This window comes from Hippichthys cyanospilos, chromosome 22, assembly GCF_059441005.1.
Source record: "Hippichthys cyanospilos isolate Australia breed blue-spotted pipefish chromosome 22, RoL_Hcya_1.0, whole genome shotgun sequence".
Taxonomy (NCBI): domain Eukaryota; kingdom Metazoa; phylum Chordata; class Actinopteri; order Syngnathiformes; family Syngnathidae; genus Hippichthys; species Hippichthys cyanospilos.
Window position 1 is genome coordinate 2,387,822 of NC_142390.1, and position 18,737 is coordinate 2,406,558.

Here is an 18,737-nt window from a genome sequence, read left to right on the forward strand (position 1 = left end):
GGCTTGTTTGGGGTTATAAGTTTTGAAAATCTCTTCGGCGCGCTCCTCGCCTCCGTCCGTGAAGAGCATGATGATCTTGTTGCAGTTGGCTCGGGACACGTTCATCTGAAAAGGTAAAATAAAATAAAAATAAAATATGATCAAATAAAAACACATGCGAGTGCAGATTTTGTCCGCTGGAGGGCGACAAACAATCACGTACTCAATAATTTGGAGTAGTATGGAGAAAAGGGTGTAGGTAAAAGATGATTTAAAAATGTATATTTTTATGCTCGGTAAGCTTAGTAAAATGAAAAAAAAACAAACAAGTCAAATACCCCATACCAACAGAAACACATGTCTAACAAATGATTTTATATGAATCAAATATACCTAATTAGAAATCACTACTACACATAATATTATATCGTTAAAATCAAATGAACTATATCAGACTTAGTTCGTGGGGAAAAAAAGTACCAAGTAAAAACTTAAAGCATTCTATGTAATATTTATGATATTTCCTATTTTAGGTACGTTTTTAATGCACACATATACAGTATATATAAACAATTAAATAAATAAATAAATATATATATATATATATATATATATATATATATATATATATATATATATATATATATATATATATATATATATATATATATATATATATATATATATATATATATTTGTAATAAATGAAACATACTAAATGTAAAAAGGAGTCAGTTGCAGTTTTAAATCAGTGAAGCCTATTGAGTGCTAAGTCCTTCCTGTACAGTAGGTGCCGCTATGAAGCACAAAGCGTTGCAACCACCTTCATTAGAAAAAGAAGAAGAATCAACACGGAAGAAGCGGAAAATTTAAATCTGTCATCGACGATAAAGTTGTTTGAATTCTTATTTTTATCGTTGCTGGAAATCAACAAATAGACGAATGATTTCCTTTATGCGCAGTGAAATCCTCGGCGTGAAGTTGAAGAAAAGTGGTGTTTTTTTTTTTTGCCCTGACATCTTTTTTTAGGCTTGAAGTGGGGATGACATTATGTGATTGTAAGTGATACTAATAAGGTTAAAAAGACTTGCTTATTTTTTCTCAGGGTCAGTTGAGAATGAAAATTTACGGTCAGAAGATATATATATATATATATATATATATATATATATATATATATATATATATATATATATATATATATATATATATATATATATATATATATATATATATATATATATATATATATTTTTTTTTTTTTTTTTTTTTTAAAAGAGAACAGGTCTGCTTGCAGCTCCCATCCTGGGACAATTAACGAGGAGAGACAAGCCCAGGTGTCAATCATCACCAGGTCAGAGCATAGAAGCTGTCACATGCTCACTTCGGTCATTTTAAGTTACGGGGTTCCTATACTAGTATGTAAGTCCTGGAATTTGATTTTCTACATTTGCAATTGTATGGAAATATATTTATTTTAACACTTATTATATTTATGTTTAACAATTATTTTGCATGCACTGCCTATCGACATTCTCCCGGAAATATTTTGTATACAAATGGCATACAAATTCTGAATAATGTTAACAAATGAATCGCGTAATCTTTTCACACGATACACACCTTATTACTCAAATGTCACCAAAAGATTTCTTTGTTATTGGGAAGAGAATTAGGGTCTGGAAATTTTAAATGTGTAGTTGTTTGTTTATTGATATTTGAAAATGTTGGTTATTGACGTGTGTTTATTTTGCATATACTAATATGTTTTATTTTTATACAATGTAGTTCCATTAAGGGAGGACACAGAAGACAATGTTGGCATCTCCCTTCCTGGGACTAGTTGGAAGATGGAATGCACAACACAGCACTGCCCATCATCACAAGGTCAGAGCATAAACAGAAACAGTCACATGCTTAGTTGAGTAATTAAATGTAGTTTTAGATATTTTGAAATGTTGTTTACTGATGAGTGTTGTTTTTTTAATGGCGGTTTCATGTTTATTTTGATGACACTATACAATAGTTCCATCGATACGGATTTGAACATTTGGCACTCCGATTGCAATTGATAAGTCGAGAAACAAATTCATGGATTTGGTCTGTGGACCCCCTGAAATAGCCTTGGCCGCCCAATATATTATATATATATAATATATAAATAAATTATGGACTAAACAGTAAAGGTAACCTTCTAAAAAAAAAATTAACTGTACTAAATTTGTGCTTTTTAGACACACACAAAAAAAAATATCTAAATACTTGGGCTAAAATGTGAACGCAGCAACAGAGCCTGTCAAATCAAATTGAATCCAGATGACTCGACGACCTCAAATTTCTTACACACGCAACACGGCCGATCATCGCGGAAATAGCGGGATTAGTGTTTGGAAGGCCACCTGCGCAAGTTGCTTGAAGGCCAGCTCAAAGCCTCGCCTGTAGTTGGTGGTCCCCTTGGCGACGATCCCCTGCACGGCGTCCTTGAGAATGCGCTTGTTGCGCACGTTGGCTTGCACCAGGTTCTTGAAGCAGGCGGCGTCCGTGGCTTTGTCGTTGAACTGCCAATTTTTTTTTTTTTTGAAGGGGTGGGTGGGTGGGGTGTAAGGAAAAGGAGGCCGGGATGACAAAGGACACACAGAGAAGATGCACGGCACATATTTGCGGCGGAAATATGTGACGGGGCTCCATCATGCACAAAAAGTCGAATATCTCCAGAGAGGAGATTTATGACGCATCCATTCTGCGTTTGTCGGGAAAAGAAAGTGGATTACACACCCATGGAGGCTTAGGGAGCAGAAAGAAGGAGAGCAAGGAAAAGGAAGGCAAAATAACACAAATATTGAGATTATGGAACAACCCAAATAAGTTCACAGTTAGAATTTCCTGTCAGCTTGATGACGTGGATGATGCTTTATGACCACATTATATTAGTAATACTATGTTGCCATATTGTCAATAAAAACTACAGACTTAAAGTTGTGGCAGCCAAATTGAATAGTGAATTTACATTATTAGTAATTTGGTGGTTGATTCTGCTTTTGAGCAATATTTCATGTCATAGTAACAGACAATAATGTATTGATTTTATTTATCTTTTAAATAAGTGCATGAATTGACAACTGCCCCATATAAAAACCTATTCAATTATGGAGGCCCCCTGCAGGTTGAAAAAGGAAAAAAAAAAAAAGCATCACTATTCTGATTGCATTGCTGACTAATTGCATTAGTTTGGAAAGCTCTTAGCTGATTTGAAAGCTGCACACACGCACACACACGCACAAAAGAACACACACAGCTCCATCAAAGCAAAGCGAAGGCAATTGTGATCAATGGCCGCTCTGAAGCGCAAATAAAAATAAATGTCACCGCCAGTGTCGGGGCGACATGGAGGGGGATTTATTTTTGCACATAATCCAATTCCTCGGCTGTGCGTTATTTTATAGAAAGTGTGATTTGATGAATATTCCCAGCGTCGGCGAACGCATCCTCGGCTGATTCTTCCAATGGGCGCACGCGGCGCAGTCGGTTACATCACGCACGCGAGTCCGATTGGACGTCATTACATAACGTTTTCTTGACATATGCATGCACGCAAAGGTCAAAGGTCAAGGCGGTTGTAAGCGCTGCAAAAATCCGATTCTAAACAACAATTCCAAACGGCGAAATTGAAATTGTGAGGATTTTATGGAAGACAAAACCCGTGTTTGTACTTGAACAAAATAAACAAGCATCACGGTACTCACATAGACGACGTTGACGTAATCGTCGTCCGCCAGCGTCTCCAGCATCTTGCTGACGGACGTTCGGATCAGCTTGAGGGTCAGGCCTGACACGCTGCCACTCCTACAGTACATTTAAAGCCACGTTATACAGGTATATTCATGGGAAATATGTTTTTTAAGGTAGTTTATGGTAGTCTTGAGGCGTGCACAGAAAACGGCCGAGTCGTCCCGGGCGCTCGCCCGCAGGTCGACGCGGGGTCAACAGTCAAAGGGTTCTAGCGTAAAGCGCTTACTCCAGCTGAGCGTGCGTGTTGAATCACAAGCTTTTCACTCACGCATCCACCAGGATCAGCATGTCCTTGGGCGACGCCGCCCCCTGGATGTACCTGCCGGGTAATCGCACGACAATGACGCGTTGGCTTTTGATTCGGCGTTAACGCGCACGCGTTGACGGGCACCCACCACGGCCGCCTGCGTACGTCGTAGAGGTCGATTTTATTGGCCGATTTGCTGGAGTCGATCCAGGGAGAAGCTGTGTTTTGATAGAAATAAACAGTCATTCGGTTTCAAGCGTGGCCGCGGGGTGCCGTTATGCCGGTTAGCTGACGTCTCCCTTGATTCTTTTGGACTTCCGAGGCCGCAATGGAAAAGTTAAACACTGCGGCAAGGAGAAAAATGTCAGGTTTTGACACTGCCAGTTAATCAGAAAGTGAGTCATTGGTGCCAAAAGCCAGGAGACGGAGGCGTGGACTCGTCACTATCGCGATGAAGCAGAACGCCGTCTTTTAGACGACTTTGCCGCGGTTGAGGCGATTTCTCCTTTCTTCGGGCTCACCTGGGAAGTAGCGAGCCAATCCGGTGGCGGATCCAAACACCTGCCAGAGGAGCGTGGGGTCTTCCTCTTTGTTTCTGCGAAAAACGTCCTCCAAAGCTTCCGTCCAGTTGAGCTCATTCAGAATGATGGTGGCTGTAAAAGATAAACAAAGGATGGAGGCAAAATGACGCATAGTAAAAAAACAAAACAAAACAGACAAGCAAGCAAGCGGCAGCGGGTTATAAATTGTCCCGCAATATCATCTTTTTCCATCCAAGCCTCCCACTTGTCTCCACGGGGAATCGCCACCACGTAGCCCTGCAGCTAGGCTGATTTTCCATGCTTTGTAGGGTATGAAGATGCCCGAGGCCCCTCCTTCAACTATTCCCCGTCGGAGCGCCAGTGTGCGTCCTGGCGTCCAACTACACAAGTGGTAAACAAGAAGGGGACGCCAGTCTGTCTGCGCATCGTGGCCCACCCCTGAGCCGCTGACAGCAATTAAGCGCCGGTCACCTTCTCTTAACCCTTCACCAAAGGGAAAGCATTGAAAGAAGACACAAGGGAGCTGAAATTTCACCCAGATTGTGACAACATCACAATAAAAACTGTCAAAATACTGCTAGTTTTTGCAAGGACACTGCGGCTTAAGCGCTAAGCGCAAAATGGACAAAAGTATTGAAGGATAGTCTTGGGACATGCCTTGACTATTTACCTGCAGTGGGACAAATTAAAAATGGACATAACTTTACTTGTCATTCACTGGAGATGTCTCGATAATTGTGGCCCCAGCCATAAACAAAACCAGTTAAGGATAAAATGTTAAAGGTTTAAAATTATTAGAACATGCCCCAACTATTTACCTGCTGTATGTGAGTTTTAAAAAACAAAACAAAAATATTGTCTCACACACAGAGAGAAGTCAGAAGATGATAAATATGGAAAAGAAGCTGGAGATAATCAAGAAATCCGAACTTAGCCTAGCCGAGGTTACCCTAACAAGCGCCACTCAAAGGTAAATAAATCCTTTCTATATTTTTTATTTATGATGCTTTCTGATTGTATACAATGTATGCTATATATATGTAGCACTTACTATACTATTTTGCTACCATTTTTGAATATGTATGTACAATTTTGATGTTTTTACCTGCGGTTCTAAACGCATTAGCTATTTGACATCGCCCGCCATACGACGAATTCGCCTTACGAGCCCAACCGGATTAATCTCGTAACACGGGGGCCCACTGTATATCTAGTAGCTGCAGTCACAAATGAAACCGGACACAGCTGAAGGGAAAATCTATTTCCACGCCGCGAGCCGGACCGAGGGTTGGCGGCTTGGGAACACACAGTGGCGGCGTGGCGGTATCGCGGCACATCACCGCCGCGCGCCCTCTCCGGCCTGACAGGTGCCACACAGCGTCGGCGCAAACGGGCATCAGATATGTGACCGCGGGGGCCGGCGAGGCCCTCCTTTCGCGCCGCGCGTCCGCGCCGATCTGCCTAATGAGCGAGAGGGCAGAGGACGGGCGCCGTGCGAGGAACGTGACACGCACAAGCTGTGATTCATGGCATGACAGGGAAGATGGAATGGATCAGGAGGGGAAAATAGAACCCAATCAAGCGCGACTAATGTGGGATGAGATTGAATATTAGTCGCGATAGGGGTCAAAATTGTGGCGCTATTAATAGTAATGATTGGGGAGATGATTAGCTGGGGAGAAAAGAGGGAAAAGTCTTGAAAAAGGATAAAAAAAAAAGCGACTAGGACGTCTAGACAAAGTCGTCGTAAATCCAGTTAACGTCTTCGTGACATTGTTGCCATGGGAACGCTAGCTGGCCTCAATTGTGTCAATATGGCTGCTTGTTCCTCGGGGGGGGAGAGCGAAGAAAGGGAAGAAGGGAGTGCACTGAACGACGCCCAAACTCCGCCACTGGGATGGCAAAGTGGCATTATCTGATTACATGAGGGATGAGTTAAGCTAAATGTTATCATAAAATGTGAATTAGCTTAAAATGGAAAAATGCTGGGGATGCGAAATGGTACTTTTGCATTATTACCTGGATGTCATATAGGATTTAGTTCAACATGCTCAAGCTCTCAAGCCGTCATGTCAAGCTGCCGTCCCAGTTTCTCTCTGTGTCTCATTTCTGAGTCTAGCTTCCGAGTCTAGTTTACAAATCCAGTTCACTAGTATGGTTTCCGAAACTCATTTTGGTCCCATTCGATTTTGTGTATAAAGACGTCCTATAAAAAATATAATTATGATTCAGTTCAGGCAAAAACCTTAAAAGATATTCTGTGTTTATTTTATAAAACCGCGCTGTCTTTTACAAAAACCTGCGGGTTTTGCGCCTTGTCAACATATAAATTACTTCAATACCGGAGCATATTTTTCTACTTTTAAACAAAGGTTACTTACAGCCCTCGTATATGTCGGTGGGGATGTGGACGGCCGTGGTGTTGTACGAGACCAAACGCTGGAAGTCGGGGTCCACGTGAAAGTCCTCTGGAACGTAGCGGTTCTTTTTCTCTGTCTGATTAAGCTGTGCGAAAAAACAACAAAGCTTCATCATGATTTTGGTAAAATGTAGATTAAATATTAAGTGTTTTTTTTTGTTTTTGCATATGCCAATGTTGTGATCGCGTCTTTTCCAAAAAAAAATTCATGTTTTGGCCAAAATGGTCTTCGAGTTGAACTTGAGCCATGATTGGTTGTTACCTAAGCAAATGAGATGTCATTTTCAGCAAAAAAGCAGCTGAAATTTCAGACAGCTGGTGCCATCCCTTAGCTAAAATAACAATGTGAAAGAAAATGATCCAAAAATGGTCCAAATAGTGCATTAGGGTTAAAAATGAGTCTTTGACGTATTTAGCAGTCAAATTTGGGGAACGTGAAAGTGAGAAAGAGGAAAGGGGTGTGTTGTGTCAGTCCGATACAGAGTGACAGAAGTGCGCTGTGGGTGCGGGCGCTGCTTTCCCACCGCGACAGCGCACGGGAACGAGACGCCGATCCCGTCTTATCAAAGGAGACAGATGACGTCTGAGGCCACGAGGGGGGGGGAGCGGAGTGTGCTCTTTGACGCGTGAATACAAGTAAAACTTCACCAAATCCTCTATCAAGTCGCACAATACTTCAGTGGTGCACTCACGTCGTCTTTGGCGTTGTAGTAGACGATTTTGTCCGACTGGGAAGAGACAAGCGGGAAAGGAGGGCTTCAAAATATGAATTACGTTTGCAAATTTCACTGCAGCAGACACGGCAAATTGTTTTTAATGCTTAAAAGATAAGTGGATGACAAAATATTCTTGTTTTAAGTGGCTGCCAGAAGACCTTTAATACAATTATCAATCATTACAACTAAAATGCATATGGGGTAAATATAATATCGGATGAATAGATACCTCACTGTTGACTTGCCATTCATGATACTTTTGGAGGAGTTCCGCCTCTGTTGCCAGCCTCTAAAAGACAAAATAAAAAATGATATCTGCTCTTGTATTGGCCAATGAGTACAAATCGCAATATGCTATAATTAAACGCTCCTCTCGCCCCTCCAAAACCCCTCTTGTACATGCGCCCGTATTTGGGCATAATGACTTTGTTAATGGGTTTATATTGCGCCCATCTTTTAATCTCTACCTAATTTCCCAGGGGGAGCTCTGAAATCCAGAGACTACTAGCAACAGGAAAGCCACGCGGAACTAAAAAAAGAAAAAAACAACAAAAAGGATAAAAATGAAGATTATGAATTATTCAATCAGCCATCGTTTGGAATTTATCAAGATCCACAAGTTCGTGGATGCCATTGTGATTCAGAGCTCAAACACGAATCCCTTGAGCGATTTTTCTCAATTTTGATTCCTTTTCCTCATTCATGAAGCCCGCGTTCCACTTACATGTAAAATTGCCGGGCCGCTGAATGAGAAAATACGCAGCAAGAACATAAAACGCCTCCTCTGTCAAAGTTGCATAATTCATTGGCAGCGCGGCGACATGGTGGCACGTTTAAGTGACGTTTGGGCTAAGTTGGTCACCCGCTCGCAGTCAGCGCTGGCACGGGCGCCAACAACTTTGCCTCCTGGCTACGTTGGGCTCTTTTAACTGTGCTAATAACGAAGTCGTACTACTCCGAGGTGAAAAGCGAGGCGTAAAAACACTCCCGCACCAAAACATGGGAGCGAGCTGTCCCTTATTAGCATGGAGCGATACGATTCGCTGATATGACTTTTTGACATAAGCGCCTGAAGCTCAGATCAGCTGTTGGAAAAAGGTCGTTCCAAATCTATGGGAAAGAGATCGGATACAACTCGCAACACAACTCCCCATTGTGTATTCTAAAGCAGTACTTTCTGAGTGTACCCTTTCAATTTCCTAAGTCTACTCTCTGGAGTATTTTCTCAAGTCTAGTTTCTGAGTCTACTTTCCGGGTCTACTCTTTGAGTCTTCTTCCGGGAGTGTAATTTCCCAAGTCTACTTTCTGGAGTGTTTGCTCGAGTCTAGTTTACCAAGTCGAGTTTTGCGAGTCTAGTTTCTTGAGTCTAGTTTTCGGAGTCTAGTTTCTTTAGTAGTTTCTTGAGTCTAGTTTCCTGAGTCTAGTTTCTATGCTTATTCCGGTTGTGACAGTAAATCAGATTCATTTATTGCTTCTTTGGAAAAAAAAAATAAAGGGAACAGGACCTTGAAACGCAATTATAATATTGAAGCCCCCTAAAATTGCAATTATATTGTTTTTCCAAAACATTTAGGCCTTTTTTTTCCATACTGCATGTTGGCATTGGCCAGGAACCCAAACTGTTCTGCCACGACACGAAGGTATCGCCTTGCAAGTAAACACAACCCCAGCTCCCATCTGTACTTCAAAGCTCCCCAAACGGCTGCCACCTGCCTGCCAATGCGCAGGTGGCGTTGGGGAGGGGATGCTCGTGAGATCAAACCCAAACATCTGCTGTTGCGAGTAACGTGATAGTCACAACTCCCCTGTTCTACATTCATTTTTCTGTGCGATGCACTGTAGTCGCGCGGCATGCCGACTAGCGTCAGCTTAGCAACGCATACACAGATCAGGGACTCCGCCGTAATTACGCACCACTACACTACGTGCCGCTTAAAGGCTTGTAACGACTGACACACTAATGAACACTGCGAACATTCGCCGGGAAACTTTTGGGATGTGATTAACCGCCGAGGGAGGATTCGACGTGTTTACGGCGCCAGGTTGCCTGGCGACCAGGGGGCGCCGTCATGGTAACTCGCCGCATCCGTCGGCGAAGAAAAAAAAAAAATCTCAGGGTTCGGCTTGGCCTGGCAGCCCACACGTCAGAGATGAAGAGGCGTTGCATCAATGGAGAGCCGCCCCGGGAATGAAAGAGGACACAAACCGTGGTTGGGCCTTTGGTGGGAGGCCAAAGGCTTTTTTGACTCGTCTGCCAGCTCTAATGCAATCTCAGACCTTAAAATAACCCGGATCATTATTCAAAGAGCCCCATCTTTGTCTGAGGTCTTCTCAGGCTGTCTGTCTTGGTCTGTGTGGGTACTTTTGGCACTGATCCCATACTGGTTGACGAGACTCCCTCAAGGTGAAGAGTTTGTTGAGAACGACCTTCAGCTTTTCTCTAAGACTCTGTTAGTATCATAGGTTATCCAATATTTGTTTTTTTGCAATATGTATTCTAGTAGACTGATATTTTTCAATGGAGGTGTTTGTGATGAAAATGTGAAGAGATGGAACGGCATGGGGTCGGTCTTTATGGAAAGAAGATAGCATGGAGCACGAAGCTAGATGCTAATGCAAACGTGAACGCCAGTGTAGTGTTTCACTTTTTCTCACTGAAGCAACATTTCTGCTTTTAAATTGCAGTGCTCATCTGGACAGTGCTTGTAAATGTAAACATTTTTGTCTAGTGATTATAGACAGCGGATTGATGACTTCGGTCCTATTTATTGGTTCTATCTTGAGGACCGGATTAAACCGTAACCCAAATGTTTGACACCTCCGGGTTAAATAAATGACCCAAAAAGACGTTTCTGTCCCTTTGTAATGAACTTTTATGGTGCTACAGCTCACCTTGAGGGCTTTGGAGCGGCTTTCCAGCAATCTCTCGATGTTCCCGGCGGCCGTGGACACCAGCTCCTCCACGCGGTTGGTCTCCACGCTGAAGTGCGTTTTATGTTTCTCGTAGATCTGTCGATGCAATTGTGAAAGTTCTGTTTGTTATTCGTGAACGGTTAAGCATTCCTACCCCAAAATTGCTGTATAATTTAATTTAGAGGAGAAATTCATTGCAAAGCTGAAAAAACAAACGTATTGATGGATATGGAAAGTTGTCTTCAGAAATTCACCAATAACACATGTATGAATTCACTTTACAGGAGTGTAAATGCTTAAAAGTCCCTTTAAAATATTCCTATAAGGGTTCAACCATGGTGGAGGACTTTTTCAGTCCTAAAAAAAAGAGGCGGTAGTGATTGAACGGCTATGTCACGTTACGTCATAATACTAAAAGACATTTAGTGCGCTGTGGAATATGCTAGAGCAACAGAAGCGAAAGGAAAGCTCACAAATGCCAAACCACGCCAATTATTTTGCAGCCTGGAGGCCTTTTCAATGTCCAACATTCAAGACTGCAAGTGCATGTATTGGTTCTTCCCCCCCAGGCTGTGAACAATACAAAAGCGCAACGCCGCTTCAGAATTTGCATTCTTATTCCTTGGATTGAAACTATTTACTCTTTTATCTATTTCCGACGACCAGTTGGGCATGCCGTTCGCGAAAAACAGAAACAAACATCGGGATTTTTGGAGGCTATTTAACTTTGCGAATGGTAGCACGACCTTTAACCTTTAATAAGATTCCATTGGAAAGATTTAAGCACGGAAGGCTTCAAATACCACAAGGCAGGCCCTTTAAAAGCCGCGTTGTTATAAGAGCACATCATTACTATTATTATTAGCTCTTCAATCAGCGCAGTCTACAAGGATGAGTTGAGGTAAAGTGCTACATTAGCGCTAATGAGAAGCATCTATATATAGAGTTGAGGTATAACAGTTTTGAGCGAAGGTCGCTCAAGGAGAGCCGAAGAAGGATGAACACAGTAATTCCGACTGACTGATTGACACGACTCACCTGAGTGAGACTCTGCATGCTGCTGGCCTTGTCCGTGAGCGTGATCAAGTCCCTTTGCATTTGATCCACCCATTCTTTAATCCTGAGCACACACGCGCACACATCAAGTGCAGTCAATTAGCTCATCAGACCATTGAAAGGAATGACATTTGTCCAGCGAGTCCGCACGGCATGACGATGTACAGTATGCTAGCATGAATTGAAGGGGAAGCGTGAAATAACGATGTTTAGCCAAGTGAATAGATTGCACGTGCATTAAGGCGAGAGCTATTCATAGATGGCAGTGTGAGTGTCACGCCCCGGGTTGTGTAGTCTTTTCAAAAGAAACGCGAGGACACACACAGCTAACACTTGACAAAAAGCGAAAGAGGTAAAAGCTACACGGAGGTGTGTAGTTAAAAAAATAATAATATGAAAATGTTTACTAAGAAAACTGCTCGGTAAAAGTGTTTACAAAAGCAAACCTGGCAAAAAAAAGTCCACTTTCTATGGGTAAAAACATTAGCATCCCCCATTGTGTTTACAATGTGAACTGAATGTTTTTGTTCATTTCATAGCTTTATTGCAAAAATGTGTTTTCTGAACATATTACGTCGCTCTAATAGCTTGAGTGGAAACAACCGCACGAGTATGGCAACAGACCTCCTTAGCTTTTGAATGACAAAGCCAATAAAAAAATACAGGAGTGACCCCATATAGAAAATGAACCTCGTCGGCCGCCCACATCACGTCCGCTAGCCTCTTGACCCGTCATGCCACGGAGGGGGCCCTGACACAGAACCTCTCACTGACCGTGTTATCTTATTTAAAGCAAATACAGCGTAACGTGAGCCGACCATTTTTAGCCTCGCAGGGGAACAGCTGCTTGTTGCCGAGGGCAGATATAGGATGGGCTGTCAGCACATAACTCCCGCCGGTGTCGCCTCGGAATTATGTCGCGGTTCGGATGTCAAATCGCCATTGGTTTCAGCTGAAATTGCGGGGCGAGACTTCGGAAAACATTAAAAGTAGAGTGTTGGGATGCTAAATGTAAAGTCTCAGGGCACTTGCTTAATTCGACAGGCTCTGGACTAATTAGCCACTTCCACAAATAACCATCAACGCCGCTTGCGTAACAACGGGATGTGAGACTTCCCCCTTGGACGCTGATTGCTGTTCGAGTGCAACAAAGGAAACTGAATTCCTTCCTTGGAGAGATCGGGAAGGTGACAACGCGGGAAGGAATGGAGCCAGCGGCTACATCGAGGACGTCCGTATGAAAGTTATCGGAGCGTGCGGCTCGCTAGGCGTCTTTTCACTAGCACGTTTGTCACTTAGTCACTGATGACGCCTACTTATGAAGCATGCGAGGCCTACTCATGCCTTTATTTGACAATCTGCAGGCAGAAAACTTCAAAATATATCAAGGTTTGTTGATCAAAACACTTTCTAAGAAGCCCTCTGAACAAGTGTCAGGTTCACAAAGAAAGAAGACATTTTTTTCTCTCAGATGCATGATGAGAACGGAGGAGGATTGTACAAGGTCAATTATACCATGCACTGAAGCAGCCCCTCCACACCCTCTCTTTTTATTTGATTTTGGAAGTCCCTAATTTACATAAAGGTTCCCACCCTAAAAACAACACGGCCGTAATCCTGTACATGTGTATTTTTATCAGCGTCAGCTCCTGAGAACCACGTGCTGAAAACTGAAATCTATGTATGATAATTGAGACTCCTCGTCAGTTCTTGGAGACTGATGGGGATGAAAGTAGCAGAGTCACTTGGGGAATTGTTTAAAAGGAACTGGGACCACAAGGCATCCAATTTGGGGGGGACAAAACCACACACGGTGGGAAGGGTATTTGTTTTCAACCACTGTGACCTTTTCATTTAAAAGGAGTCCGAATAATTAAAGGTGATCCGAGATGAAACAAAATAGCGGGCATAAAAAGCCGCGGCGTATCACCAACAGGACAAGCGACGACATCTATCTTTTGTATTAAGGTCAATAACACAGTAATTGGCGCCTTTGTAAACGTCTCACAGCCTTGTTATCTTCCCAGTCGGAAAACAAACGATGTTCTTCTGACAAATCAGCCGAGTCCACGTTAAAACCAGACCGCTCCTATCGTTTAAGAAACGAAAAGGGTCCGGGCGACTGCCTGGGGACATGTTACGACCGCCAAACTACCTTCAAATATCAAGCCATGAGGTCACTTAAGGCCACAGGAACCAAATTTATTTTGAACAATACCCGCTGAACAAAATGTTCCTGGTTATGAACCTTAAAGGCCAGATTCGTGTATGGTACTTTTAGCACTCAACCTTTGAGCAGTATTTTGTCCGACCTTTTTGTCTACATCAAAATCATTTTATATCAAGGAGAAAGCATTGAAAGAAAACACTAGGGAGCTGAAACTTCACCCAAATGGTGATAACATGTCCACGGTATAGTCAGTAAATGTAAATGCAGCTTGGTGCAACAGCAGTTAGCGCAGTGGTTAGCATCTCCGCCTCACAGTTCAGAGACCCGAGTTCAAATCCACCTTGCTCTGTCCTTCCTGTCTGGAGTTTGCATGTTCTCCCCGAGCCCGCGTGGGTTCTCTTTGGCTTCCTCCCGCACTCCAAAAACATATATATATATATATATATATATATATATATATATACATATATATACATATATGTAAGCAAAAAAAAAAAATACCGGAATTTAAAGCTAAAATTATGCGCGTCTTATACACAGGTGCGTCTTAGGAAAGTGCCCTGAAATACTGCAAGTAGAATGTAGGAGAATTTGCCTAAAAAATGGATTAATACTGCATACGTGTTAAGATCTTCCAACAATATCCCAAGCAAGCGTCTTGTTTTGCAAAATAGACAAAAACACATCATTTCTGCTCATGTGTATAAATAGATTCGAGAACCCGATGTCCCAGTCAACCCCCCTTTGGCCAAAATGCAATTAACGCACGCCTACAGAGTGCAGTTAGTAGATACTCGTTCCCTGTTGTTCAAGCACTGGTATTAAACGCCACTAGCACACCATTAAGGGGGACTCTCACCAAACCATCACTCCGTCAAGAGCCCACTTTTCTGTTACATACCTCAGCAGCACCCCAGAGATATTTTAAGCACTTAACGTCGAGTGCCTGATGAGATGCCTTAATGGGATGAGCTTGAGCAGATATTAGACGATAATAGCTTTTATTTACTCAGTGGATATTTTGGTGGAAAGCTTCAAGGTACTTCAGGTTTGAGGACAAACATTCGCTCAGATGTGGGATAATGAACATGACGGTGGGTTTTTTCGTGTTACACTTATATTACTGTGTTGTGTTTGAATCGCAGTGTAACTGAAGAACCACAGACATGGTGTTAACTTTATGCGTCGGTACAAAAAGAATAAAGAATTCGTATGAGTGCAGACGGAAGTAGACCAGGGCCTGATGAATAACGGACCACAAAAAAAGTCGTTTTGACCTCTAGTGGTGGTGGGCAAGAAAACACAGACGGACCGACAAATACATTCTCGTCTATCTTGAAAAAAATGACAAACTGACAATGACGAAAAGGGGGCGGGGCTCTGACGAATGTCAACCCAGCAAAAAAATGTTGCCCACCGCTGATGATTAGTAACTTTCTTGACAATTCTAATTTGAATTCCCAAAAAAAAAAAAAACATAGATAAGAATTTAAACTTAATTATGAATGTTTTAATGACTAAAAGCCAAAAAGGCTATTCATGCGTTTGCTTTATAGTGTTACGATTAGCCAGTCACTTAACGTACCACCACTTCCCATTTTTTTAACAGATGTGCTTCCTGCCCTGGCCATGCCTGCCATCCAAACAGCTGTTAGCCATTCCCAAGGTTGCCTGGGTAACGGAGCAGTGGAAAAATTCCCCGTGTGCGGCGAGGGGATGTGAGGTACGCACGCGGCTTGCTTCCCATAAAAATCTGCCATGAGAAACTTTTTCGTCTTACGACATCCTGTTGCCCCGCCGAGGCCGGCGTGGCATCGACGCCCCCTTCCTCAAAGACCGGCGTTCGTCTAAATAAATCCCACCGGGTTGAGCTGAGGGGCGAAGGGGATTATAATGAGAGTGTGAGAAAGTCCATGAATTACTTTGAGTTGCTAATTTGGTCCCTCTGGCAGTCGAGTGAAGCTTATACCAGACCCAAAAACAATAGAGTAAGTGCTTTGCATCATCTCATTGTTGACTTTGCTGGCCGTTTTGAAACGCCTTGCCCAACCCTGTTCAATGTTGTTGTGTTCATATAAAGTGCCTCCTCACATTACGGAGGAGATTGCCAGAGACAAGACAGCGAGCAGAGAGGCATGGCTCTTTAGCTGAGCATGAAATCGAGTTAGCCTTAAAAAAGGAAGACCAAAGTGGAGGGGGGGGGGGCAGAGAGAAGAAAAGGATCGGGTCTTGAGAATCAATACACGTCACAACAAACACAACTGGAATGACCATATATTTGGGACCATAAGCTTATCAGTTTTGTTTTGGTAATTTTTTCATTTATTTGTTTTGTTTTCCAAGCCAATCTCCCAGTAAACAAAGGGAGACAGAAGAAAACATTATCACGTCAGGTCAGATTACCTTTATTGCCATTAGCTGCAGTACAAGGATATTAAATTTTGTGTACATATATATATATATATATATATATATATATATATATATGTCCAAGTTATAATTCTATTAATAATGCTGTAGCAGACACCATTTTTGAGTGCCCGCCTTGTGGATCAGAGCCACGGATCAATCCACTTAGCGAAATATACTCTGCAAGTCTGACATCATCGCACTCGGGCCATTAGGCTGAGTGCCACCATGGCTTACGACCACGAGGAAGTGGGCGGGGCGGGATGAGGAAGAAGAACAAGGGCGGCGGCGGCTTGGAATCATCTGGATTGTTTGTTTTTTTTTTTTTAATTCGATTTCAAGAATCACAACAAAAAGACTCCATCGGATTAGTGACGTGAAACCAGATTCTCAATGATCGCACATGGGTGGAGTCACGTCCCAATATTTTTGCCTCCATTTAAAGTTGTGCTCAAAATAAGGTCGCTAATTGGAACAGGTGCTCCCACTATAACTCACAGTAATGTAACTTTATTTATGCATTGTATGTTTGTGATTCACACAAGACCAAAAGCACCCGTACACTCATATTTACAATTCAATAATATGCGTGTGTGTTTGAATGGGCCCAAATAAGCATATAAAAATACATGAAAAGTTTACGTTCAATTAATAATATTCAATACGTCATGTCTGTGTATATTTGTTTGCCCTGATGAGCAAAACAAACCAAAAAATAATAAGTCACCACAGTATTGTGTAAAGTTATTCAGATACATACTGTACTGTACATACCCCCCCGCCAAAGAATTTATATCCCAAAATAACAAAATGTCACTTGACTACTCACATGTGCTCATTTGGGAATTGACCAGCAGACACGCAGGACAAACTGGAGAGCAGAAAAAGTACACACACGGAATAATCCATCGTCTGGGGGGAAGGGTGGAGGGGAAGGGGGGGTGGGGGGTGGTGCTGAAAACCAAACAAAAACAAAACAAAAAATAGGGAATATTAAAATATTAGCAGCTCCACAGAAAAACGCGTCGACGTGCGTCCCGCTTTGCTGCACTCGTCCGCCAAGCGTGCGCGCATACACACACACACACACACACCAGACAAATCTCACCAAACAGCCCGCCCCCCAATTCCCACAGCTGATGCTCGTGGGCATTCCCCCCGTTTCTTTTTTTAGTGTTACACTGAAAGAAATACGGACTGAGGGCGGGGACAAGCGTTGCATTAATAGTCACCCCCAAAAAATTGTTCTTTACCAAAGAAATAAATGCTAGCTTGCACTCATAATAATTATTAGATAATAAATGCTACTAATATTCAACTTAATGCAGTACATATTTTAACTACTAAATGATAATCCACAAGCATCTAATATAAAACAATAATGACAATAATTCAATTTAATTTGGTTCTAAAACCCTCTTAAAATTGAAGTGAAACCAACATGTCGTCTGTTGGTTTTCGGCACATTTTTTCCCTAGCTTGATTTTTGCGAGACAGAATTCAACCCAAGGCTCATTAACCTCTCTTAATTTTCGAATGATCTTCAATAAGCAATTTATTAACGATAATAATAACAAACATTCAATGCAATTTACAACCACACCTATTTGTTCACCTAAAACAAACTTTTAGCTTACATGCTAGCAGCGAGAAAACTTACCCAAATTCTTCTTGCTGTTGTTGCCGAGCAGAACTGGTGTTCAATCACTTCTGGGCTTAAAAATATAAACCAAAATATATAAGGTTCAAACAAGAGCAATAAACTATTGAATTTGCCTTACGGAACCAAAATATGTATTTAATTTTTTTTAATTGTTTTTACCAGTTAAGAGTTGACCTTACGGCGCAACAAGGGTCGAGTTTCTCCACTTTAAAGATACGCTATTTGACGGTGAAATAGCAACGATAGTGCGCGCAGGTGCATCCTTGTCACCAGCCTTCAACTCCACCCACCTGTCCAGGGAATAGCCCAGCTGCTGTCGCCATAGCAACGCCTGCATACGTACTCCGTCTCCACGCCAACTCCTCACAGCTCAGCCACACCGCTGTTGTTGCTTTTAATTCAAAGACCCCAAGTATGAGTTGTCATCAAAAAACGAATGTGTTAACCACTCTTATATATATATATATATATATATATATATATATATATATATATATATATGTATATATGTATATATGTATATATATATGTATATGTATATATGTATATATATATGTATATATATATATATATATATATATATATATATATATATATATATATATATATATATATATATGTTAGTCGATCTATTGTTTAAATAGTATATATAGTTTTTTAACAAATATAACTAATATATATATCGAATATCTATAGATAAATAGATAAAAAATTTCTTGGCCACTTGTTCTTACTTGCAAGAAAATGGATGGAAATATCTGTAATATTGCTATACTATGCTATAATATTTAAATGATGAAAAGTTTTGATTAGAAAATAAAAACAAATGTTATT

At 41.7% G+C, this 18,737-nt stretch overlaps 1 protein-coding gene and 1 long non-coding RNA gene across 4 annotated transcripts in view; one reads left to right on the forward strand and one right to left on the reverse strand.

Annotated features, from left to right (window-relative positions):
• cacna2d1a (calcium voltage-gated channel auxiliary subunit alpha2delta 1a) overlaps positions 1-17,298 on the reverse strand; it is a 35,811-nt gene extending 18,513 nt beyond the window's left edge. For all 3 annotated transcript variants that reach the window (XM_088406947.1, XM_088406946.1, XM_088406945.1), the window contains exons 1-12: positions 17,070-17,298; positions 11,644-11,725; positions 10,585-10,701; positions 7,922-7,981; positions 7,669-7,704; positions 6,939-7,062; positions 4,537-4,668; positions 4,164-4,233; positions 4,037-4,087; positions 3,723-3,822; positions 2,379-2,537; positions 1-105 (exon numbers count right to left, since the gene is read on the reverse strand). In XM_088406947.1, coding sequence (XP_088263073.1) covers positions 1-105; positions 2,379-2,537; positions 3,723-3,822; positions 4,037-4,087; positions 4,164-4,233; positions 4,537-4,668; positions 6,939-7,062; positions 7,669-7,704; positions 7,922-7,981; positions 10,585-10,701; positions 11,644-11,725; positions 17,070-17,149 — 1,116 coding nt within the window. In that variant the 5' untranslated portion in view covers positions 17,150-17,298. The remainder of the gene's footprint in view (positions 106-2,378; positions 2,538-3,722; positions 3,823-4,036; positions 4,088-4,163; positions 4,234-4,536; positions 4,669-6,938; positions 7,063-7,668; positions 7,705-7,921; positions 7,982-10,584; positions 10,702-11,643; positions 11,726-17,069) is intronic.
• On the forward strand, positions 1,262-15,541 carry LOC148405400 (uncharacterized). The gene is made up of 4 exons (XR_015864283.1): positions 1,262-1,333; positions 1,768-1,866; positions 5,428-5,527; positions 15,441-15,541. It is a non-coding gene; the product is annotated as an uncharacterized LOC148405400 (long non-coding RNA).
• Positions 17,299-18,737: the final 1,439 nt, after the last annotated feature.